The sequence below is a fragment of the Argentina silus genome (assembly GCF_951799395.1).
Source record: "Argentina silus genome assembly, chromosome: 8".
NCBI classification, from domain to species: Eukaryota; Metazoa; Chordata; class Actinopteri; order Argentiniformes; family Argentinidae; genus Argentina; species Argentina silus.
This window is the reverse complement of record NC_139662.1, coordinates 16,337,028-16,360,340: the sequence shown is the minus strand read 5'-3', so window position 1 is coordinate 16,360,340 and position 23,313 is coordinate 16,337,028. Positions and strand designations below refer to the sequence as shown.

At 47.3% G+C, this 23,313-nt stretch overlaps 4 protein-coding genes across 8 annotated transcripts in view; 2 read left to right on the top strand and 2 right to left on the bottom strand.

Annotated features, from left to right (window-relative positions):
* The window catches only part of itpr3 (inositol 1,4,5-trisphosphate receptor, type 3), a 29,504-nt gene extending 22,747 nt beyond the window's left edge, over window positions 1-6,757 (top strand). For both annotated transcript variants that reach the window (XM_083674452.1, XM_083674451.1), the window contains exons 46-58: window positions 510-596; window positions 803-913; window positions 1,005-1,197; window positions 1,310-1,429; window positions 1,721-1,893; window positions 2,578-2,742; window positions 2,865-3,054; window positions 3,511-3,615; window positions 4,407-4,525; window positions 4,672-4,837; window positions 4,966-5,126; window positions 5,239-5,400; window positions 5,520-6,757. In XM_083674452.1, coding sequence (XP_083530578.1) covers window positions 510-596; window positions 803-913; window positions 1,005-1,197; window positions 1,310-1,429; window positions 1,721-1,893; window positions 2,578-2,742; window positions 2,865-3,054; window positions 3,511-3,615; window positions 4,407-4,525; window positions 4,672-4,837; window positions 4,966-5,126; window positions 5,239-5,400; window positions 5,520-5,636 — 1,869 coding nt within the window. In that variant the 3' untranslated portion in view covers window positions 5,637-6,757. The remainder of the gene's footprint in view (window positions 1-509; window positions 597-802; window positions 914-1,004; window positions 1,198-1,309; window positions 1,430-1,720; window positions 1,894-2,577; window positions 2,743-2,864; window positions 3,055-3,510; window positions 3,616-4,406; window positions 4,526-4,671; window positions 4,838-4,965; window positions 5,127-5,238; window positions 5,401-5,519) is intronic.
* Window positions 6,758-9,380: 2,623 nt separating this feature from the next.
* snx21 (sorting nexin family member 21) lies at window positions 9,381-17,380 on the bottom strand. Of its 2 annotated transcripts, none has more exons than XM_083675640.1 (4): window positions 17,374-17,380; window positions 11,828-12,122; window positions 10,802-10,983; window positions 9,381-10,308 (listed from the first exon to the last, which is right to left on the bottom strand). In XM_083675640.1, exons 2-4 carry the CDS (start codon window positions 12,090-12,092, stop codon window positions 9,505-9,507), a joined length of 1,251 nt encoding a protein of 416 aa, XP_083531766.1. In that variant the 5' UTR covers window positions 12,093-12,122; window positions 17,374-17,380; the 3' UTR covers window positions 9,381-9,504. The 2 variants fall into 2 exon arrangements, with proteins under 2 accessions (XP_083531766.1, XP_083531765.1); XM_083675639.1 differs by lacking the exon at window positions 17,374-17,380 and adding an exon at window positions 12,863-12,980.
* On the top strand, window positions 13,039-18,203 carry LOC310808630 (deoxyribonuclease gamma-like). 3 transcript variants are annotated; one of them, XM_083675641.1, is made up of 10 exons: window positions 13,039-13,089; window positions 13,364-13,576; window positions 14,823-15,000; window positions 15,077-15,177; window positions 15,659-15,748; window positions 15,876-15,988; window positions 16,191-16,303; window positions 16,525-16,682; window positions 17,007-17,103; window positions 17,395-18,203. In XM_083675641.1, the coding sequence occupies exons 3-10, from the start codon at window positions 14,836-14,838 to the stop codon at window positions 17,548-17,550; spliced, it is 993 nt and encodes a 330-aa protein (XP_083531767.1). In that variant the 5' UTR covers window positions 13,039-13,089; window positions 13,364-13,576; window positions 14,823-14,835; the 3' UTR covers window positions 17,551-18,203. The 3 variants fall into 3 exon arrangements, with proteins under 3 accessions (XP_083531767.1, XP_083531768.1, XP_083531769.1); XM_083675642.1 differs by having other exon boundaries at window positions 13,048-13,089; window positions 13,389-13,576; XM_083675643.1 differs by lacking the exon at window positions 13,039-13,089 and having other exon boundaries at window positions 13,405-13,576; window positions 15,077-15,165.
* Window positions 18,204-18,861: 658 nt separating this feature from the next.
* On the bottom strand, window positions 18,862-23,116 carry LOC310808029 (uncharacterized protein). Its single transcript, XM_083674726.1, has 5 exons — window positions 22,734-23,116; window positions 21,362-21,765; window positions 20,925-21,085; window positions 20,670-20,802; window positions 18,862-20,274 (listed from the first exon to the last, which is right to left on the bottom strand). The coding sequence occupies exons 1-5, from the start codon at window positions 23,035-23,037 to the stop codon at window positions 20,080-20,082; spliced, it is 1,197 nt and encodes a 398-aa protein (XP_083530852.1). The 5' UTR covers window positions 23,038-23,116; the 3' UTR covers window positions 18,862-20,079.
* Window positions 23,117-23,313: the final 197 nt, after the last annotated feature.

The following is a 23,313-nucleotide window of genomic DNA, read 5'->3' as shown; positions in this document are numbered from 1 at the left end:
GTGTGTTTGATACCATTCCTCATTGTATTCCATGCATTATTCCATTGTATCCCATGCACCTCCACTGGACTCGACTGGTCTATACATACAGATACGTATCTACATTAAAAGCTGCCTCAGTATCCAGTGTCTAGAGTTGTAGAGGAGCGTGTTTCTGACTGTGGTCCTGTAGTTGTACAGTTGTAGCTGTAAAGGAGTGTGGTTCTGACTGGGCCTGTTGTAGAGGAGTGTGGTTCTGACTGGGCCTGTTGTAGAGGAGTGTGGTTCTGACTGGGCCTGTTGTAGAGGAGTGTGGTTCTGACTGGGCCTGTTGTAGAGGAGTGTGGTTCTGACTGGGCCTGTTGTAGAGGAGTGTGGTTCTGACTGGGCCTGTTGTAGAGGAGTGTGGTTCTGACTGGGCCTGTTGTAGAGGAGTGTGGTTCTGACTGGGCCTGTTGTAGAGGTGTGTGGTTCTGACTGGGCCAGTTGTAAAGGAGTGTGGTTCTGACTGTGGGCTTCTTGTTCTTCAGCTGGCGAGACACAACAAAATTCTACTGAACCTCCTGAAACCTCCCAAGAGGACCAAGGAGGAGGGGGAGGAGGGCATATCCTCTATGGTGAGTCTCTTTCTCTCTCTCTCAGTCTGTCCGTCTGTCTGTCCGTCTGTCTGTCTGTCTGTCCCCCCCCCCCCTCTCCTAACCTGAACTGTGAGTGGCTAGGTTGCTCTCTATCATCATATACTGATGTTAAATTCATGTTATTAATGTTGCATTAATGTTGTATTCATGTATTAATAACGTTGTGTTCCTGTTGCCTCCTGCAGTTGAACCTGAACAACCGGCCGCTGTCTCAGATGTTGAAGTCCACCATTCCGGCAGAGAGCGAAGAGGAGGACCCCCTGAAGTTCTACGAACAACACACAGCTCAGATAGAGGTACACACACACACACACACACACTGCACAAATAGAGGTCCCCTTATTATTATTAATATATAATAATAATCCCCATCTATCTATGCATCAGATTGTGCGTGAGGACCGCAGCATGGAGCAGATCGTGTACCCGATCCATCCCATCTGTGAGTTCCTGACGGAGGAGTCAAAGTTCCGGGTGTTTAACACCACGGAGCAGGATGAGCAGGGCAGCAAGGTCACACACTTCTTCCAGCAGACCTCCTTCCTGCACAACGAGATGGAGTGGCAGAAGAAGCTACGTAGTAAGACCTTAACCTAAACCTAATCACAACCCCGTAGTTCAAAACACTTGTTTGATATATTAACTTATTTACTTGTGATGTGCGTGTGCGTGTGCGTGTGCGTGTGTTCCAGGTATGCCAGTGCTATACTGGTTCTCTCGGAGGATGAGTCTGTGGGGGAGCATCTCCTTCAACCTGGCCGTCTTCATCAACCTCATCATCGCCTTCTTCTACCCCTACGACTCAGGACAAGGTCTGTGTGTGTTTGTGTGTGTTTGTTTGTGTGTGTGTGTGTGTGTGTGTGTGTGTGTGTGTGTGTGTGTGTGTGTGTGAGAGAGCGAGAGACAGAGAGAGCTATAAAACATAAGAGATGAGACAGAAACTGTTGAAAACAACATTTAAGAAACACAAAATCTCTGTCATCGGCTTATGACCCCATGTTGTTTATCCTAATATTATATCACTGTCCCCCCCTCCCCCCAGGGGCCATAGATGACCATGTTGTTTATCCTAATATTATATCTCTGCCCCCCCCTCCCCCCAGGGGCGATAGATGACTCCCTGCTGGTCATGCTGTTCTGGGGCTTCGCGGGTCTGTCCATCATGGGTCTGTTCTCCCAGCGCTATGGCCTGCGGCCCCTCTCCATCGCCCTCATCCTCCGCTCCATCTACCACTTCGGCATTGGACCCACACTCATCACACTGGGCACACTCAATGTAAGCACTGTTACATACACATACACACACACACACACATTTGGCCCCTTTGTTTTTCACAACCTGGAAAATGTTTTTTTGTTGTGGAAGAATGTCATAGAAATGAATGTGAATTCTAAGTATCGTTGTGTAAATTCTAACACTGAACAAAGATTCCACTAGAGTCAAGAGTATAGCAAAGAAATCTTCTTTATTTGTGCACAGAGAAAACGTCTGACCGCCTTATGAGAGACAGCCAGAGGAGCTCCAGACTTGACTAGTTTCAGTTATACTTTTATACAGTTCCTCAGTAGGAGAATCAGTCATGGGACACAGCAGTTTCGACACATGAGTCATAGTTCGTGACCACAAATGGTGGACATGTTCTTCATACAAAGGCTAAGGACAGAAGCATACCGTCCTCATCTCAACAGCCACATGGTTACATTTCTGCAATTTCCATCACATTAATAATACAAGTTGTTCCATCACTTTGTAGTTGTATGATTGAATTTGTTTATTGAAAAGCATCAATAGCAAAATATCAACTTATTTTATGTCAGGGAACACACAGGTAAATATTTGTGTTGAATATGGTGATATGAATATCGGTTATCAGTATTGGCCCAGTATGTTCATATCGGTTCATCCCTGCTGTCTGTGCCTAGATGAGTCAATATCCTTATTATGTGTCTCTCTCCTCAGCTCATTAATAAGATTGTGTTTGTGGTGAGCTTCGTTGGCAACAACGGGACGTTTATAATGGGCTACCGTGCCATGGTGATGGATGTGGAGTTCCTGTACCACCTGGCCTACGTCCTGACCAGCACTCTGGGGCTGTGTGTCCACGAACTCTTCTACAGCATCCTGGTACACACGCACACACACACTCAAACAAACACACACATTCACTCACTCACTCAGTGACACACACACACACGCACACACACACACACACACAGACAGAACTCCAACTTTCTCCTGTGTTTCAGCTGTTTGACCTGATCTATCGAGAGGAGACTTTGTTCAACGTGATTAAGAGTGTGACGAGGAACGGCCGCTCCATCCTGCTGACGGCGCTGCTGGCCCTCATCCTCGTCTACCTCTTCTCCATCGTCGGCTTCCTCTGCCTCAAGGACGACTTCATCATGGAGGTGGACCTCCTGTCAGAGCTAGGACCAGGTACTGACCCCTGACCCCTAACCCCGTCAGAGCTAGGATCAGGTACTGACCCCTAACCCCCTAATCCTGTCAGAGCTAGGACCAGGTATTGACCCTGACCTCTAACCTCTGACCCTAACCCCTGACCATAACCCTGCCAGAGCTAGGCACCAGTCAATAGGCAGCTCAAAACAGCCAATAATGTTTACTGGTCCCCATGTGGGTCTGTTCCAACAAAAAAGTATTCCAGGAAAAATATAACCACCAGCAATGTCCATTTTCATAAATATAGCTTTATAGCATTGTTAGTTAAGTGAATGAGCTGACCACTACCTGTAGTCTACCTCTAACCATGACCATGACCTCTAACACTGACTCCAACCTCTACCCGACCTCTATCCCTGACCTATACCTGTAGTCTACCTGGTGTCTACCTGACCTCTACATGACTTCTAACCCTCTGCCCTTCCCTCCCAGCCCAGTCGGAGGCGTCCCAGGACTTCCTGAAGTCCTGCAGTGGAGACACAGTCAGCTGCACCGCCGAGGGAGGAGGAGAGGGGAGCTTGGCTCTGCCTGAGGAAGGTGCGAGAACTGCTTATACTAATATACTATACTAGTACTAGTACTAAACTAGATGTAATTACCATATACATATTATTATTATTATTATTATAAGAGCTAACACTCCCAGTCCCCTGCATCAGCTGTGTGACTGGTCTGGAGTGGGAAGAGAGTGAACGTAAATGTCCAAATAGAAACAGATTCAGTTTGAACGCGGTTACGGTTACACGAGGACGACCGTGAAACAAAAAAACGACTGTCATAAGCGTTGAACTACATTGATTTTGCTACGGTAATCCGTCTATCTATCAAACTGTTTCGTATTTTGCGGGAGAGACTGCTATCTGTACGGACTACGATAGACTTAGTGTGGCTTTTGTGCTTGTAATTTTTCTAGTTATCGAGTGGCAGCTGCCTGTTGTTATTATTTGCGTAACCTTTTTTATTAAAAAGTAATATTTCTGTTATACGCGTTTTTTTATGGCAGGCACATATGTGTGCACTTTATTTTACGCCTGCTGTTCTTGTTTTCGGTTGAATCAATAAATAAAGGATAGATGTGTTCATTAGTTATTCAGTAATAGTAACAGCAGTTGACCACAAGGTTATTCTGGCTCTGTCATGCATTAGAGTTGTGTCCCCGTTGTGAAACGGTTATAACGATTATTTCCATGACAACAGACCGCTCCCCAAAATTCCATGACTCTCACAGCCCAAATAGGGAATAATGATATAGCATGTGCCTGTATTTATAGTATGTGTTAACTAGGAGGTATGTCAGCCTGTTGTTGTTGTTGTTGTTGTTTCTACAGAGGTGGACAATGCGGAGCGAGCGTGTGACACTCTGCTGATGTGCATCGTCACGGTGCTCAATCACGGCCTGAGGAATGGAGGAGGGGTGGGAGACGTGCTGCGGAGGCCCTCCAAGAACGTACGGACACACACACACACACACACACACCCCATGCACATGCACATGCACACACTAAGTATGTGTTCTATATTGTGTGTGTGTGTGTGTGTACTATGTATGTGTTCTATACTACCTAGTGTGTACTATATGTGTCCCCTGTGTAGGAGCCTCTGTTCCCGGCGCGTGTCATCTACGACCTGCTCTTCTACTTCATTGTCATCATCATTGTCCTCAACTTGATCTTCGGCGTCATCATCGACACCTTTGCTGACCTGAGGAGCGAGAAGCAGAAGAAAGAAGAGGTCCTCAAAACTACCTGCTTTATCTGTGGTAAATATGTCACCCTGTATGTTCTGGAGTAGACTAGATAGTATGTTGTATGTTCTGTAGGCTAGATAGTATGTCGATAGTATAGTATGTTGATAGTATGTCATGACCTAAACACCACCCACCCCCAGGTCTGGAGAGGGACAAGTTTGACAACAAGACAGTGTCGTTTGAGGAGCACATCAACGTAGAACACAACATCTGGAACTACCTCTACTTCATAGTCTTGATCCAGGAGAAGAACAAGACGGACTACACAGGACCGGAGAGCTATGTAGCTCTGATGATCAAGGTAGACGTTATATTTCACAGCATTAGGTTATACAATATATGTACAGCACAACATGCTATATCAGTTGTATAATTATTGTGTGTGTGCGTGCGTGCGTGCGTTCCCTCCCCAGAGTAAGAACCTGGACTGGTTCCCCCGTATGCAGGCCATGTCCCTGGTGGTAACAGACGCAGACGGAGAGCAGAACGAGATGAGGAACCTGCAAGACAGACTCACCTCTACCATGAGGGTCGTCACACAACTGGCCGGACAACTGACAGAGCTCAAGGAACAGGTAACACACACCACACCACACCACACCACACCACACCACACCACACTACACTACACTACACTACACCACACCACACCACACCCACACAAACACACACAACTCTCCTGTCTTCTGTGTAGATGACAGAGCAGAGGAAGAGGAGACAGAGGTTGGGCTTCGCAGACGTCCAATCAGGAGCCGGCCCTGCGCTGCCCCCTAGTGCTGCTGGAGGGAACCACCAGATGTACAAACCATGAAGACCACCTAAACATCTGACCTACAAACCATGAGGACCACCTAAACATCTGACCTACAAACCATGAGGACCACCTAAACCATGAGACCACCTAAATATCTGACATACAAACTATGAGGACCACCTAAACCATGAGGACCAACTAAACATCTGACCTACAAACCAGGAAATCTATCCTACCACTGCCAGATCTACAAACAATGATGCCATCACCCCCATGCATTTCCATAGCCTGTTGTCAGTAGGGATGGGCGGACGGACGGAAACTAGCGTTCTTATTAGACAAATACAGGTCGTACCTGTTCCCCTGTTTCGAAGCTACTGAACACGACCTTGTTATCATTGTCACTGTGTCCCCATACAGTTATATCCATAGAGAAGACACCTGCTATCGCTGTCCCGTTCATTACATTTGTGACAGCATGAGTGGTGCCATGTAGTCAACTTAGTTGATTCCCATGTAGTTAATTTAGTTGATTGCACACTCTACTGTTTAGAACTCTCTTTATGTCCCTGTCCTCAGAGTTACAGTGTGTTCCATAGAGTTAGGAGGCATTGTTCTAGAGGAGGCTGTGTTCTATAGAGTTATAACCTCTAGATGAGGCTGTGTTCAGCCACAGCTAAGCAGCTGTAATAGTCAAACCAATGTGATACTGTAAACAAGAAGGAGCACTGTCATACTTATTAGTAGATTATTTATGATAGGATTTATGTCTACTGTTTACTACTGTGTACTACTAGTGTAGGGCCCTGTGGAGGACCACCAAGTATCTGAGTGTATACATACTATGTCTGAGTGTCCTAGCATGCATACTTTGTCTGAGTGTACTACAGTAGCATACTATCTGAGTGTACTACTGTAGCATACTATGTGAGTGTAAAAGCATGCATACTATGTTTGAGTGTACTAGCATTCATACTATGTCTGAGTGTATTAGCATGCACAGTGTTTGTTTTGGAACAAGTGTACTTGTCCTCACAGGGTTGTAGAGTCGCTACACTGCAGGGTGCTGGAGGCAGCTAGCTATACTACTGTACTACATACTACTGTACCAGCTGGAGGAGAGGAGAGGAGTCCTCTTCTCTGACTGACAGGCCTAATAAGTGTAATAAACGTGATGGAACTTTTGTTCCTGCTGTTGTCTCTTCTATACACATCACATGGTGCTTAGGAAGTACAACTACAGTAACTCTCAAATGTCTTCAATTCTCACTAGACCTCCTTTCCTGTCCCGTAGGCCTAGACCCCCTCCTCTCCTGTATCAAGGCAGCCATGGATGATTCCTATACCCTTTTTAGACAGAAAATACAGCTTCAAAAGTAGCCTTCAGACAGAGGGAAAATTGCCGCTTCTGAAACGTCTGTACCCTTTCACAAAGCGTTTGGTCAACTGCACCAGGGAACGTTCAGGTTTAGTTACCCTAACAAACGTGATTAGACAGTTGCTTAACATACCAGCCAATGAGTTTAAATCATGATATTTTGAGACCCATAAGGTAATCTGCTCACATTTCCCTACCGTATTTTAAAAGAAGACATCCCAAACGTTCTCCAGATTGCCAAATAGTTACTTAAAATGCCAAACATGTTGGGCAGGATCATGCTAACTTGGGCAGCCTGCACTTGTTGGCTGTGTCTCAATCGGGAAGGATGCTGTCTTTTACGTGCCTTTCACGTGCGTGAAACGTGAATGATTTAGCAACTACTTTCAAATCCGTTTCAAATCAGATTCATTTTCAGTTCCCGTCAGACAAAAACGATCCACTGGAAGGAAGGTGACTGGAGACAAGAGGCAGCAGGCAGGATTGAGAAATAGCCGTTGACATCCGATTGATTGACAGTTCAACTATCAGTCGCACAGCTACGGATCTAAGTCCCGCCCACATTGCCGCTACAGCGGTGGCTTGCTTTTCAGACAGAGAACACCGATTCAATATGAAATATAAGACAGTGTAACAAGTTCTGAGGATATTTATTCATTAAAATACAGTCAAAGCATTTTTAGAAAACCAGCCTACTGTATGTGAAGCACGTTTATTCATACATTTATTTGTATACATTACAGATATTTCATGCTGAGACGTTTCCCACAGTACATGTAGGGTAAAGTATTCTTTCAGTCAGGTTCAAACCATGGAGTGTTCAGAGATGTCTGGCTGGAGTTCACAATAAAAAGGTGATGCAACAGTATGACAGGCATTTATAAGACATGACGTGGCGAGGGGTGCTGTGGGTGCGCTTAGGGGGTGTGTCTGAAATATTAGTGCTATTTTCAAGGCCAGAATTTTTGCAGCGCACCTAATGACACTTGACCTGCTCGTTGTCATGAACACGCCTCTATTTACCACTACTCCACCCATGTGAGTGCAGGCTCAGTGGTATTTACACCCGTTTCTGCTGACACAGATTGCCAATATGCCTGCTTTTAGACATGTGTCCGTTTTGCACCAGCTAAAAATAGAACCCACAGAAAGTAGCTATCTACACTGTTAATATTTTCTCTCTCTCACACACACACACACACACACACACACACACACACACACACACACACACACACACTGTTACATTGTAAGTCTGTACTGACATTAAAGTGACTAGAACCAGAGCAGCTTGCTGCTATAAACCCCAGTATTCCCTATCAGCGGGCGTGATCACTACACTGTTCCCTAAAGCTGGTAGCTCACAGAGTTAGTAGAGTTCGTACAGCTTGGAAAGTTAGTACAGTCCCAAGGACAGTTCGCCACTAGGAGAATTAGGTGCTAGGAGAGTTAGTAGTTAGGAGTGCTTCGTCAAGAGCTGTCAGAAAGCACTGCTGTTTCACCATACAGATAGACATGTAACTCAGGTGAGGCTGGTGGAGGTAGAAATCCAAGGACAGGCTCATTGTAATGCATGGAATAGAATGAGAAATGGTACGAAACACACGTTTGATACCATTTGTCATTCCATTCCATCGATTACTATGAGCCCGTCCTCCGATGTGTACCTCCACCAGCCTCCCCTGGTGTATCTTTCTCTGTGGCCGTCCCTTGTGTCTGCCTAGTAAACACTATCACACTCATTATCTCCATCTGTGCATTCAGGCCATTCATACCTGATGCATGCTTCCTGTGGTGTACTACTGTTGTGACTTGTGCATAGTTCCCTTTAAAAAGACATAATTCCATATCGTCCATTAAACCAACCATTCATCCAAATGGCATCATTAAAAAGTAATAAAATAGTTTTTAAAAGGCAGGCTATGAAAATATTGACCTAGTTTTCTGCCAAACTATTCAGGAAAAATACATGTTTAATAAAAGACTAATATTTTCAGCAATATATATAATATTGTGGTTAATGTTAGTGTTAAAACAGTTCAAGTTTTAGACTTGAGAAAATGTGATTGTTTTCTGCATCATGACTTGGCCTTGCCCTCTCCCGTCTAGGTGCCCCCCCCCCCCCTTCCCCTTGGCCTTGCCCCGTCCTGTCCGTGCCCCCCCCCTCCCCCTTGGCCTTGTCCCTGTCCTGTCTAGGTGCCCCCCCTCTCCCGTCCTGTCTAGGTGTCCCCCCGCTCCCCCCCGGCCTTGCCCCGTCCTGTCTAGATGTCCTGCCCCACCTCCCCCTCCCCCTCCCCCCTGGCCTTGCCCCTGTCCCATCTAGGTGCTGTCCCTCCCACCCCACCCCCTTGGCCTTGCCCCTGTCCCGTCTAGGTCCTGTCCCGTCTATGTGCTGTCCCTCCCCCCCTTCCCCTCCCCCCTAGCGTTGGTGTTGCCCTCTAGGGGGTAGCTGTCATCTCACTCTCCCATGCCTTGGTTTAGTTGGTCTCCCGCTCCCCCTGCCTGGGTCTAGTTGGTCTCCCCCCTGCTCTTCCCCTCCCCCTGGGTCTAGGTTGTCTCCCCCCTGGCCTTCCCCTCCCCCTCTGTCTCCATCAGCTCTTCCTTTATCAGGAACTCCTTCAGGCTGAGTTGCCCCGCCCCCAGGTCCACCCCCCCCTCTGCCAGCTCCTGCAGAAGCTCCTCCCACCTGCGTTTGTCACGGCTGAGCTTCCAGGACAGACGGACATTGGTCTGGAGCAGCGGGATGAGGAGCGGGTGGCGGGTTGCTGGCCACAAGGCCCCCTGGGTAGGCTTGGGCGGGACCAGGTCCTGCAGGGCACGGTCACAGTGCTCCTGAGCCTCGCCCAGCATCTCCACCTCCTGGAAGCATGTGACCAGTGCCAGCACTGTGAACAGCCAATGGGAGCGCTGCTGCAGGTGCGGAGGAGGAGGATAATGATGATGATGATGATGCGGTGGCTGCGTCTGCGTACTGCAGTCCAGTTTCTCCTGCAGGCGCAGGGCATTGAGCAGCGGGCCCAGAGCCTCCTGATACCGGCCCACCCTCATCAGAACCTGCCCGGCCCGCAGGTCGCCCAGGTAGAAGAACTCCAGGAAGGTTGGCGAGGCACGCAGCGCTGGGAGAGAGTGCAAGTGGGTCAGGTACTGCTCGAAGGCACGGCTGCGCTTGGCGATCGTCTCCGCCACAAAGTTCTTACGCAGCTTCTTGCGGGGGAAGCAGACGCGTTCCATCTCGTCACCGTGGTGACGGCGGAGACGGGCGTGCAGGCGCTCGAAGTCGGAGTAGCGCCGCGTGATGACGGCCGGCGTCTTGTCTGACATGCCTGTCTGGATCACATGGATGGTGTAGAGCTGGGGGAGGAGGAGGGGAGGGTTAGGGGAGGGAGGAGGAGGGGAGGGTTAGGGGAGGGAGGAGGAGGGGAGGGTTAGGGGTGGGGGAAGGAGGAGATTAGGATCAAACTCACATCTGGGTGATACTTACAGGTTTAATGCCTTACTACTTATTATAGGCATGTAAGATGCCTTTGCTTTGTGTCAAACTGAATATTGTAACTCCCATATATTATACAGGGGATAACACACAATGACGTGGGCCGCAATTGCCATGGGGGTCACATGCTGAGCAGCACCAGGGGAGGGTAGGGGGGCCATAGTAACAATTACCCCATGGTCACCATAGTAATCCTTACTCGATGGTCACCATAGTAAGACTAACCCCATGGTCACCATAGTAACACTCACCCCTATGGTCCCCATAGTAACCCTTATTCCATGGTCACCATAGTAACACTTACCCCATGGTCATCATAGTAACGCTTACCCCATGGTCACCATAGTAACTTACCACGTACTTAGAGGAGGTCTCGTGCACCACGCTGGCGTCCGTCACCTCAAACTGCAGCTTCTCCTGCACCGGCGCTGCGGGGGAGGTGTTGCTACGGTGACGCAGGCTCCTCCAGCTCTCCTGCAGCTGACGCGTCAAGAGGGAGGAGGGTCCACTGGGGGATGGACCAATGGGACTGGTGTCTGAGACACAGATATAGAGGTTATCTACCAATGGGACTGGTGTCTGAGACACAGATATAGAGGTTATCTACCAATGGGACTGGGGTCTGAGACACAGACATAGAGGTTATCTACCAATGGGACTGGGGTCTGAGACACAGACATAGAGGTTATCTACCAATGGGACTGGGGTCTGAGACACAGATATAGAGGTTATCTACCAATGGGACTGGGGTCTGAGACACAGACATAGAGGTTATCTACCAATGGGACTGGGGTCTGAGACACAGATATAGAGCTGGGTTATCTATTTTATTATAGCTCTACGGCAGGCAGACAGGTCTATCTTTATGGCAGACAGATAGGTCTACCTCCATGGCAGACAGACAAACAGAGAGACAGAGTTCAGGATCAAACCGGCTCTCAGAAAAAACGGTTCTCTGAGAGAGGAGCAGTTCTTATTGATACTCAGAAAAATTAAGTGAAACCAGCTCAGTGTGGCTGGTGGTCTGTTCTAAGCGGGAAGTGAGAATTGGGGGTTAGTATAGTGGGTTATAGTTCTAGTAGATTCGTTACTTAGTAGGGGTAGGTAGTTATGCTACATGAGATGATTGTGGAGAAGATTGTTTGAAGTTTTTCATCAAAACAGGATGTGCTCGCTTATGATATCTGATTGGTGCTATGACCTGTCAGTAATTTAATTTTGAACAGCCCGCCCACTTCTGACTGCTCAGTAACCACAGAACAAGCTATGTTTGACCGACTCTAGAGTGTGGAGCGTGCATAGCACTCAGTCAATCGTCCAGAGATTACGTACATAGAGGTCTGAGGGAATAGAGGTGGTGAACCTGACCAGTGACTCTACCTGTGCTGCTAAGCCCCTCCTCCACAGACTCTCCGAGGAAGTCTGAGTCGCTGTCCAGGCCTGACCCGTCTCCAGCGTCCTCCGACTCGAGGGCGCTCTCCCCGTCGAAGCAGAGCGTCCCCCCCAAGCGCTCCGACACACACTCCTCCGTGTCATCCTCCAGCTCCGAGCTCTCTGGGAACTCCTCCGTCACTCCGTCCTCTTTGGAGACCTCTCCCTCCTTGAAGAGCGTCCGCCGCAGTCGGTCCAGCAGCTTCGAGGCCATCCCATCAGAGCAGCACTGTGACCACAACAACTACAGCAACATTACTGTTAGTTAATTGACCAACAAAAGAGCTGCCTTAAGACTTTCAAATGTAGATACTGTCAAACCAGATTGTCGGCTAACACCTGTCAGTATGATCACATTTGGATCTAATCATTCTATCAAATCAAATTTGTTCATTTCACTATTCATCAGACTAGTCTGCACCGCCAGGCTTCACCATGAGTCTGCCATGCCTCCTAGCTCGGTACCGCTCTGGTTGGAGGCTAGAACCGGGGATGGAAACTTGTAGCAGCTGAGGTCATCAATAATGTACAATGTGGCGAAGAGACATCAGACTCGTGGAGGACGTGCAGTATGATTATCCGACTATATAACTCAACTGTCATATCGTGTCTGGCGAGTTCGCTACCTTTGAACCTCGTCTTGATTGCTTTGACAGACATTATAGCTAACTTCATAGCAGCTAATTCGCATGCAAGCAACAGGCGACAAGCATGGAGAAACACGCCCTGACGTGACTTAAAAGTATCAAAACAAGCTCAAATCGGCTAGCGATCTAATATTAAATAAGTAGCTAGCTCGTTATCAAGGTGTTAAAGCCTGTAAATGGATCTGGTAGTAGCTAACTTGCTAAGTAGCTATAGCTTATGTTGCAGCTTATAGTCATCATTGGTTTCGGATGACAACAATGTTTAATTTACCAACCTAGGTGGCTAACTAATTACCAAGCTGACTACTCTAGTTGTCCAGATCCAGGGCATACTCACCCGTGTTATCGATCAGTAAACAGTCCTTATTTCGTCGGCATTATGCCGCTTCGGAGTTGTCCCCGAACTTTGCTGGGACGGGGTGCAGCAGCTCTCGGGTTGCAGCAGTTCTGTCGGTCTGGAGCGTTGCTGTCGGGCACGGGAGGCGCGTGCACTGCTGCCTGTCTGTCATGATGTCATTGTCCGGGGTGGATGAGCGGTTCGTTTCTTCACCAACTCCAACGGAGGTAGGAATCTCCATGTAATTCGTGTATGCCGAATTTCTCAACATAGTACCTAAACTGACCCGCTTACAGTACTCAGCTCCAACACCTCGCAGTGTAGCCTACATCTAATTTGCGCAGTTAAGCAAACTTCTCCTCTGACTGACTGACTGACTGATTGATTGATTGATTGATTGATTGATTGAATACATTTGACAATTGAAATACATACAAACATGCTTGTAATGTTATTTAATGACTAACTGTGACTTCAGTCTGTCAGATTGCGTCTGTGTAGATTTTGTTTCTCTGCTCTGCTGTAGAGGCGGTTTCCTTCTACACAAACAAAAAAAAGTGGGTGTTGTCAACCATCGAGGACAGGTAAAGGTGTGGAGGCGGAGTGAAAGCTGACACTACACACCAGCGGCAGAAGAGGATCACAACAGTTCAGCCGAATTGTGGAAATATCAGATATAAACCGTCCGGGATTTATCAATAATCATTAAACAAGGTAAGCTGGTGGTATCATCTGGCTGTTCCTATCCTGTACCACCTGGTTAGAAGTGTGTAAATGTTGAATGTCGTTGTTCGTAGCAAATAAAACAGTAGTTGTTATGGAGAGGGAAGGTTGGTGTGTTCAGTCATTGGTCATCAGACATGTTGAGTTTAGTGACTTCTCTTTGTGGTTGACGAGTACAGAGCTTTTATTTCACTTTATTTTAAACAGACAGATTTGTCCTGTAGAGTGGATGGTGGTGTGTTAAGGTGTTTGATGTCATAACACCTTCACTTCCCTGAGGATTCCCTCCATTTTGGAACATGGAATATTCCAGATTGGTTCAAGATTGTTGAGATCCAGCTGTGTGTTCCATGTTTACAACAATGGCTTTCCAAAAGCAACACAACAACCAACAGCTTGTTGGTGACTAACACTGGCTCCTGCCCCAGGGTGGGGCTGAGGCTGGGGCTCGGAACACTAGGAAAGCAGGACAGCTGGTTTGACTGGCCTCCTGCTCCAAGCTTCAACTACAGCTTAGTCAAATGTGACTGAACATGCAGTGAGACTTTTGCCAACCCCATTAGATTGGTTTATATTAGTGGAGTTATTGTGACTGCTGGAACTGGTGGTCTGACTGTCAGTCTGTAAAGACTGATTCATTTTCTCTTCAGCAGAGTCTCAGAAGCAGAGAGAGTGGTTGTAATTGATTACTAGCCTGACATTCTCCAAAAACAAGTTTACTGTTTACATTGCACAACTCACTGATCTCACTTTCACTTACTCACACACACACTGTTGAATGGCCTTTATGAAACCCTGTGTTTGTAATCCCTTATGGGGAGCTACACCTGTCACCTGTTACTCACCTCCTCGGAAGTTAAAAGTTCAACTGTATTGTCATTTGCATGCATACAATACAATTTCTCCTGTTAGTACTGAACTACACATTCAATACCACCTGACCAGAACTACACCTGACCCACAACTACTGGTTCAATAAGACCTGATTAGAACTACATGTTCAATAACACTACACCGATTGAAATAAATGAATGACCACTTGTGAATTAAGTTGCTGTCACCTTTGATAGGTCAATCTGACTAACCCTAACCCTGCCTACAGGTCAACCTGACTAACCCTAACCCTGCCTACAGGCCAACCTGACTAACCCTAATCCTGTCTACATTTCATAACGTAGACCTACTGTAAACACCCAGATCTGTGATCTCACTAGAAAATTCTCTTCTCATTCTACAGTATTGTCTGAGTCATGGGAGCCCTCCCTCCTCCTCCTCTCCTCCTCCTCCTCCTGTCCTCCCTCCTCCTGGCCTATCTCCCCGGGGCCTCTGCAGGGTTTAAGATCTGTGCCTTCAATGTCCAGAGCTTCAACTCCAGCAAGTCCAACAACTTCAGGGTCATGCACACACTGACCAGGGTGAGTGTGTGAGTGTGTGAGTGTGTGAGTGTGTGTGTGTGTGTGTTCGTTCTGACCCCGTCTGTCCTGTCCCCAGGTCGTGTCCCGCTGTGACGTGTGTCTGCTGCAGGAGGTAAGAGACCATGATGGCAAGGCCACCAAGGCGCTGGTGGCAGCTCTCAACAGGTACAGTGACAGGTACAGTAGATTAGTAGAATCATGGTTGGGGTGGTGGTGAGGGGTACAGTAGATTAGTAGAATCATGGTTGGGGTGGTGGTGAGGGGTACAGTAGATTAGTAGAATCATGGTTGGGGTGGTGGTGAGGGGTACAGTAGATTCATGAGTAGTAGGCGTCAGCACATTCATAACTGGGACCAGGCTAGTTGTGGCAGGGCTTCCTTTTTAGTGAAGGATGTGATTGTTTCTCTTTATATAACATAATATTGTGGTTTTAGGATGTATTTTACTGTACTGCTGTATTCTGTATTTTACTGTACTGCTGTATTTTTTGTGTTGTTTTGTAATTGTATTGATATTGTGGACCTGCAAAAGAGGCCTTGGTCTCAGTGTGTTTTCCCCTGTATAAATAAAGGTTAAATAAGCTGTTGTCATTACTCCCACCCCTGTTTAGTTTAGTTGAGTTGATTAACTAGAATACCTTTGTGCTACTTCTCTCAGGTACACAGACACCTTCACCTATAAGTCTGTCTCCAGTGGAGGTCTGGGACGAACACCTGCCGAGCAGGAGCAGTATGTCTACCTGTACAGGTGAGAGGCTTTTCCTTCATATGTAGAAATGCTAATGCTTTAAGTAGTCCGTCTGTCCCCCCTCTCTCCCACTGCCCAGTACTAGTACCCTGATAGAATAAACTATACCCCTCCCCTCCCTCCCCAGGAAAGAGACTGTGCAGGTGGCAGGCCAGTACCAGTATCCCGATAAGAAGAAAGGAGAGGTGGATGTGTTCTCCAGGGAACCCTTCGTGGTTCGGTTCACAGCCAATACAACAGGTTGGAAGACTCCAGTCATAATGAAGTGTGATCGCAACCAAAACTAATTCAGTACTTGAATTATTGAGTTGAATTATGAACATTAACATTAAAGTAAAATAAAATGTATGGCTAAAGAAGAAGTTCTTCCTAAATGAACAATGTTACTTTGTGGTGAGATGAGTAGAGCTGACTAGAATGGTGTGGCTCCTCCCCTGAGCAGCGATTGGTGCATTCGCCCTGATCCCGCTCCGCAGCGCCCCCTCTGACGCGGTCAAGGAGATAGACTGTCTGTACGACGTCTACCAGGAGGTCAAGGCCAAGTGGAGCAACACGGTGAGAGTCTGCACCGAAGATTTACTGAAATAAAACTCATTCAAGATTCTTTCGTTACCACACAACCCTGCTTGGTGGAGTTTGCTTTCTGTAAATCTGAGTAACTCAAACAAAAGGACAGAGAATGAGGCAAATGCAGTATAAAAAAAATCTTTGAAAATGATCTCTACTGTCCAATCAAAGCTGATGTAACTCATCCTTTCCTCTCTCCTGTCCAATAGGATCTGATGTTCCTGGGAGACTTCAACGCCGGCTGCGCACACATGACCAGGAAGAACAAGAAGGACATCCGGCTCTTCTCCAAGCAGGGTTTCTATTGGCTGATAGGAGACAAGGTGGACACCACCGTCCGAGACACCACCAACTGTGCCTACGACAGGTGGGTGGAGCTCCACTGACATTGTTCACAGTCTGCCTGGGCTTTAGCTCCACAGGCTAACCACCTGCTGTTTTTCTTATGTAACGTGGCGTGACTCCATCAGCTCCCTCTCCATGGCCATTCAGAGGCGATGAAACATTACTCAGAAAGCCATACTACACTCTACACATTAAGTATTGCACACACTACATACAACATACGCTTCATACTAAACACTACATACTAGACATCATACGCTCCTCAGTCTCCTCATCAGACGCTCCTCACTCCTGGTTGAAGTGTAACAGGTGGTTGTCTAGGTAACCAGTGGTTGTCTTGTTGTAGGATTGTGGTCCAGGGAAAATCATTCCTGAAAGCCATCAAACCCTACTCTGCACGGGTCTTCAACTTCGGCAAGGAGTACCGTCTCTCCAAAGACACGGTAACTGCCCTGTTTTCTCTCTTTATCCATGCCCCTAACCCTTTACACATGACTCTAACCCTTTACACATGACCCTAACCCTTTACACATTAACACATTGTGTTATTAGAGACCTCTCAACCTGTATCATGTATCCATCTGCTAAGAAGCCACTGGACCTGGTTCTGCCCTCCTCTCTTTCCAACACCATCTGCTCCTGTTGTCATAGATATCTCAACATACTGTAGTAACCATGGAGATAGAGATCAAACAACGATCTATGATACTGACCTCTGTTGTTCTTGACTGCAGGTTCTGAAATTGAGCGACCATTTCCCTGTGGAGGTGGAGCTGAGGACCAAGTCTTCTGGACGGCTTCAGACTCAGACTCAACCTCTCCTCCTCCTCATCACCCTCTCTGTGATCGTCTGGTCCAGCCTGTCTTCCTCCTCATCACTCTCTCTGTGATCGCCTCCGTGGTCTGGTCCTCTCCCCTCCAGCCTGTGTGTTCTAAGGTCTGTGTGGACTATGGACATCTGACCTGTCATGAGGAGTTTGTCTCCAACACAGTGATGGATTGTTTGAATACTTTAGAGATGCATACTTCCTTCCTCTCTAGAGGCTAGGGGTTGGTTTAGGACTCATGGATGGTGTTATCATTCTGTGCTCCACATGTTATCATTAGTTCTGTGCTCCACATGTTTTCTATTTCCTGGGTTATAGATTGCTGGTCCTCTGCTCCAGTACCTGGTGTCATAGTCATCCATTCTGCTCTTGTTTTGCTTGAACGCTACAGCAGTCTGGAGCTAGCTAGCTAGATCTGTGTGTGTCTCTATAACTATTGTTGCCACGGCTACCATGTGTAACAGAAGTTTGCACTGAAACCCCTTGTTTGATGAAATACACTCACTTCAACTTTTGATAACAAAGAGAAAGAAAATGTATACTTTGTAAATTAACTGATGTACATATTTTAAATGTTTAACAGTTATTATAAGCCATGACTTTGTTATTGTGTTTTATGTTCAAATCAATTATATACATATTAACAAAATGTCATGTACCATACATACTATTTTAATAAACATGTTATTTCTTTTAAACAAACATTTGTAGGCTAATTTGTTATGCGCTAGAATTTCAACAGTCTAATGGCCTGAGAGTAGAAGCTATTCCGAAACCTGTTGGTCCGGGACCGTTTAACTACAGCCCTCTGATAGGCTGTAATATGGAGCCATCTGATTGGCTGTAATATCCAGCCCTTTCATCCAGCTAGTTTAGAACACAATCGTAACTAGAAAAAGAAATAAAATAAAATATTACTTACAATGACAGCCTGGTAATAAAACAGCTATCTGTGTGTAATGTAGCCTCTATTGTTGCCTTCATTATATTTTATTTTGAACGTGAATGTTCAGATGCTATTTGTTTTTTTATGTCTAGGAAACGTGGTAGACCAGCTCCGTGAGCAGCACGGCCTCGTGTGTCTCGCGGCGCAAGTTTATGATTCAAGTCTATTTCGACCTCGCTCCGCGGTGCGTAGGCCACAGAGCCATCCAGATGAACGCAACGCAAGTTGAGTCTCCCCAGAGCCTCTCTCTTAGTCGTCCGCTTGACTGACTGCACGCTTCTGTTACGGGTCACTAACGCGGCATTCCCAGTGTGTTTTGCGGGTTAGTGTTTGACCTCACACCCTCCACGTGACATTCCTAATGGTTTCTGTCAGGAGTCACCATGGCAACAGAACACACAACAGCTGGTCCATGTTCTTCCTACAGGAGTTTGATTGAACAGCATGTGTACAGGCTTATCAGTCAGTATATTCATCATTAACAACATATAAGAAGACACAAAGTACAACAAGGTTCAAGCATCGAGACCTGGTAAGAGCAGTACAGTAGATCACTATCTACTGCTCTAGCCTGGGTGATCTGCTGCTCTGGCCTGGTTGATCTGTCTATCTGATGCTCTGGCCTGGTTGATCTGCTGCTCTGTCCTGGTTGATCTGTTAAACTGCTGCTTTGGCCTGGTTGATCTGTCTTTCTACTGCTCTGGTCTGGTTGATCTGCTGTTCTGGCCTTTTTGATCTGCCTATCTGCTGCTGAAAGTGAAAACTAGTTTGCAGTCATGAGGTTCACTTCTGTCAAGCTAAGAAATAAATAAGTCAAAACCTAAAAGTGAAGTCCAACATACATTCAATGACTATAAAATATGTGTTTCACATAAAAGTGCATTCAAAGGAAACAGAATAATCTTCAGTGTAAACAAACCCCAAACCACAGTCACCTAAATGATATGAAGTCTTCAGGTTGTTTATATTACCATAAAGACTCACCAGGGATCTCCTGAAAAGACATTTGAACTCAATGAGACAAACCTGGATAAATAAAAGTTACATTTCAAAAATAAAATAAAAACCTTATTATAAATAGCCACACAGTGATCATGTCTGTGGTGATCCTAGTTTGACAAACACATTTCAAGTACTGAACATATTTCAGATGCACTTGGTTCAGCTTGCCTTGGAGTTTTATGATGATTCCAGCACTTCCAATGTGCCTGAAAACCTAAATCAAACACACGTCAAGTCTTTGAACTATCAGAAAGATGTATTAGACGCAGATCTGCTCATCTGTCGTATGTCTTTTATGTCAAGTATGTCTATTCTGAACAGATCGGTCTGTGGAAACGCCTAAGATGACCTTGTCTTCAAATATCATCATTTAAAAAACAGCAGCAAATAAATTCTGCAAAACACTCCTTCTACACGTGTAACACACACACCCCCTGAGAGTGATGTGGAAGAGATCAGAGCAACTACGTGCGTTACTGTTGGGTTACTGGTTACTATAGCAGCTATCTGACCCTCCACTCTCTAAACATCCCTGAGTTCTCCAGACCCCTTCTATACATGGGGCTCTTCTTCATCTGAGCACTTCATCATCTGGGCTGTTCATATGGGGCTCACAGTGTCCAGCCCTTCTCTCTGGGGGGGGGTCAGACGGAGGCAGGTATCTCTGCTGCCCCCTGCTGGAGGTTGGTGGTGTAGTTCTCCTGGCAGATGTGGATTCTCTGGGTGAAGTACCCCGGGTCTGAGATGGCTCTGAGCAAGTCGGTCTGGACCAGACACAGGTCGTACAGCTCTGTGGTGGAGGCGGTCCGCGTCTCGGTTCCCTCCGCAGCCAAGAACACCTGCAGAACCAGGAGAGAGAGGAGGGGAGGGGAGGGGAGGAGAGGAGAGGGGAGGTTAGAATACACAAACAACACATTTACAGGGGATGGATGGAAGAATGGATCATACATGGATAGATGGAAAGATAGATAGATAAAGTCGGAGAGAGAGACAGACAGGCAGACAGAGAGACAGAGACACAGAGAGACAGACAGACAGGCAGGCAGACAGACAGACAGAGAGACAGGCAGACAGAGAGACAGGCAGACAGACAGACTAAGAGACAGACAGACAGGCAGACAGAGAGACAGACAGACAGACAAAGAGACAGATAGACAGGCAGACAGAGAGACAGGCAGACAGACAAAGAGACAGAGAGACAGGCAGACTGACAGAGAGACAGGCAGACAGACACCTTAGGATGAACAATGGTGTCCTCGTCATTCTGGCGGATGTTGTCGTCTATGAAGATGTGTTGGATGTCCGGGTCGAAAGGGTCAATCCACAGGGGCTTCCCCCCCAGGATGGAGTAGGTGTTCTTGGCCCACCTGGATGACAGAGCAGTGTTACAACAACAACAATATAATAGAGGTCATTTATTGTCTACATTTATTGTCCCTTGTTTACTGGTCCACTGGTGTACTGATCCCCTGGCCCCTGGTCTACCTACCAGTGGAAGTGGTCCTGGAAGCCCCCCAGTCCATGGGCGGAGCTTAGGTAGTGGTACAGCCCTCTCTCCCCCTCCCTTGTAGACACACGCTCGTCCCCCCGGCTCAGCACCGCCCCCTTCTTACTGCAGCGGATCTGGCCTGGTGTCACGTTCACACTCAGCTGGGGGGGGGGGGGGGAATCAATCATCAATCAATCAGGCCTGTACTACAGTGAGTCACTTTTGAGAAGAAACCAAAGCAAGGCCTCCCTCCCACTCAGGACAACGCACACACACAGGCACTGGCAGGCAGGCAGCAACCTTCCAGCTGTGGTCTGTCTCTCTAACCTTTAGACCGTCCCAGTTACATACACACACACACAATGCCAATAACCGAACAGTCAGCATGGTGACATCATTCAGCAGCTTCAGCGCCCCAGGGCTCCAGACAGACCTACCTTGAGGTCAGGGAGTTGGGGGAACAGGGGGTGGGAGCCCTGGGTGAGGGCGCGGGACACGGCCCCCAGCACGCGCGGGAGGTCTGAGCCAAACGTACGGAACAACACAGCAAACTCTGTCCCCTCGGCAACCAGGTCTTTCAGCAGCTGGAAGAAGGAGGGGAGGATCCAGTGGTACATCTGTCCGTCCTCCCCCTTGACGGACAGCTCTCTGTCCCCCCCCTGCCCCTCCTCCCCCCCATGCCACCTCAGCATCGTCAGGTGCTCCTCCAACACCCCCCGGAACCGACACCCCGCCGCAGAGCTGGTGAAACCTGGCACCCGGCCAAACTTTGAGTAGTAGCTGACAGCGCCCTCGCATGGTGGGAGGAGGGATGGCGCTTCGCTCAGCCACTCCCATTTACCTACAGTGATACAGAGAGAGAGAGAGAGAGAGAGAGAGAGAGAGAGAGAGAGAGAGAGAGAGAGAGAGAGAGAGAGAGAGAGAGGTGTCAGTGACTCACAGAGACACAACAGTAATGTCAAGGTTACACAATGCTACCTATTGTCATGGCGGGTTGGGCCAATATTTAATATTATCGAATTATGTTGATATTTAGAGCATATTGTGATATTGTGCTTAAAACTCAAATATGTGCATAACTACAAATGTATCACGCTTTCTGCAAAGCACATCTACATTCATAAATCGACATCACATTCTTCTCACACTGGCATGTCTCCACCATTCTTCAGCAATGAACTATATAGTATATTGTGATATTTTCTAAAGTAATAACGTCAATAAAACAATTTTGGATATGGCCCAACCCTGTCATGAGAGTTAGTGATTTGACCCTTATTACATGATTAGATGGTAGTAGGGGGGGGACCCCTGCATCCTCATGACCCCTGACCCAAGACTGTGAATTACCCAAAACAACACTTCAGTTGAGAACTTCTGACCAACCTGTAGGAGGTCCTCAATGAGCCTGACTGAATTGATATCATTTGATAATTAGGTAAGATAGACACAGCTCTGAGGCTTACTGGCATGGCCTGTCACATGAATACGGTAGGTATTATTTATACCACGGGGCTTATTGGCATGTAGTTAGCCTGCCACATTAGTGGGCTGTACAGAGCCATATACAGTCATAAAGAGCTACAGTATATACTGTGCATATACAGCCATATACACGTGTCTCTGTCATAACATCACCCTCACCCGGAGACACCACAACATGATGGTAATGGTCTGTTCCTCTATGTGTGTGTATGTGTGTAGTTAGTCAGCCACCTTAGTCGGCTGTACAGAGCCATATACAGTCACATGTGTGTGTGTGTGTGTGTGTGTAGTTAGCCAGCCACCTTAGTGGGCTGTCCAGCCTACCTTTACTCATCCGCCCCCACGTCACCGTGGAGAGGAAGTAGTCAAGCGCCGCTACGGTCCCCTGGCCCGTCACCGCGTCGGACACCAGGATCGTGTTGTTCAGGTCGACGTGGAGGACGAGCTTTCTGTGGTTCAGAGACAAACCGTGAGGAACCGACACCGTCGTCCGGTCCCCGGTGACACCGTCAGGCTCAGTGACGACATCTCTCCCGGAGTGTGGCGTGCGCTCCTCGACCGGCTGAACCTCTCCGTTACAATGATCCTCACCGGAGGGTCTGTCTCCTCTCGTGTCGCTGTCTGACATGACGGAGTTAGCTAGATAACTAGCACGAAAAACTGGTTAGCCTGGTTTAAAGTGCTTATTAAACCTAACTAGACCTGCCACCAAAGAGAGTCGTACTGATGTCACCGTACCGGCTTTTCTCTCGTTGACTCAATGTTTACTTCCTCATTCCCAACTTACGTGACTACGTCAGTGTTCTTCCCCGACCGTAACGCGAAAAGCAACGTGCGCCACCTACAGGGCAGTGGTCGTAACACACAGAACCACAAGTCTATGACATTAACCCAGAGGTGTGAT

Coding starts and splice junctions, on each gene's coding strand:
- LOC310808029 (XM_083674726.1), bottom strand. CDS start 23,037: ATGTCAGACAGCGACACGAGAGGAGACAGACCCTCCGGTGAGGATCAT. Junction 21,086..21,361: donor CCCAACTCCCTGACCTCAAG/GTAGGTCTGTCT, acceptor CCCCCCCCCCAG/CTGAGTGTGAACGTGACACC. Junction 20,803..20,924: donor TTCCAGGACCACTTCCACTG/GTAGGTAGACCA, acceptor TCTGTCATCCAG/GTGGGCCAAGAACACCTACT.
- snx21 (XM_083675640.1), bottom strand. CDS start 12,092: ATGGCCTCGAAGCTGCTGGACCGACTGCGGCGGACGCTCTTCAAGGAG. Junction 10,984..11,827: donor GGAGGGGCTTAGCAGCACAG/GTAGAGTCACTG, acceptor TCTGTGTCTCAG/ACACCAGTCCCATTGGTCCA. Junction 10,309..10,801: donor AGACCTCCTCTAAGTACGTG/GTAAGTTACTAT, acceptor CTCCTCCCCCAG/CTCTACACCATCCATGTGAT.
- LOC310808630 (XM_083675641.1), top strand. CDS start 14,836: ATGGGAGCCCTCCCTCCTCCTCCTCTCCTCCTCCTCCTCCTGTCCTCC. Junction 15,749..15,875: donor CAGTATGTCTACCTGTACAG/GTGAGAGGCTTT, acceptor CTCCCTCCCCAG/GAAAGAGACTGTGCAGGTGG. Junction 17,104..17,394: donor ACCGTCTCTCCAAAGACACG/GTAACTGCCCTG, acceptor TCTTGACTGCAG/GTTCTGAAATTGAGCGACCA.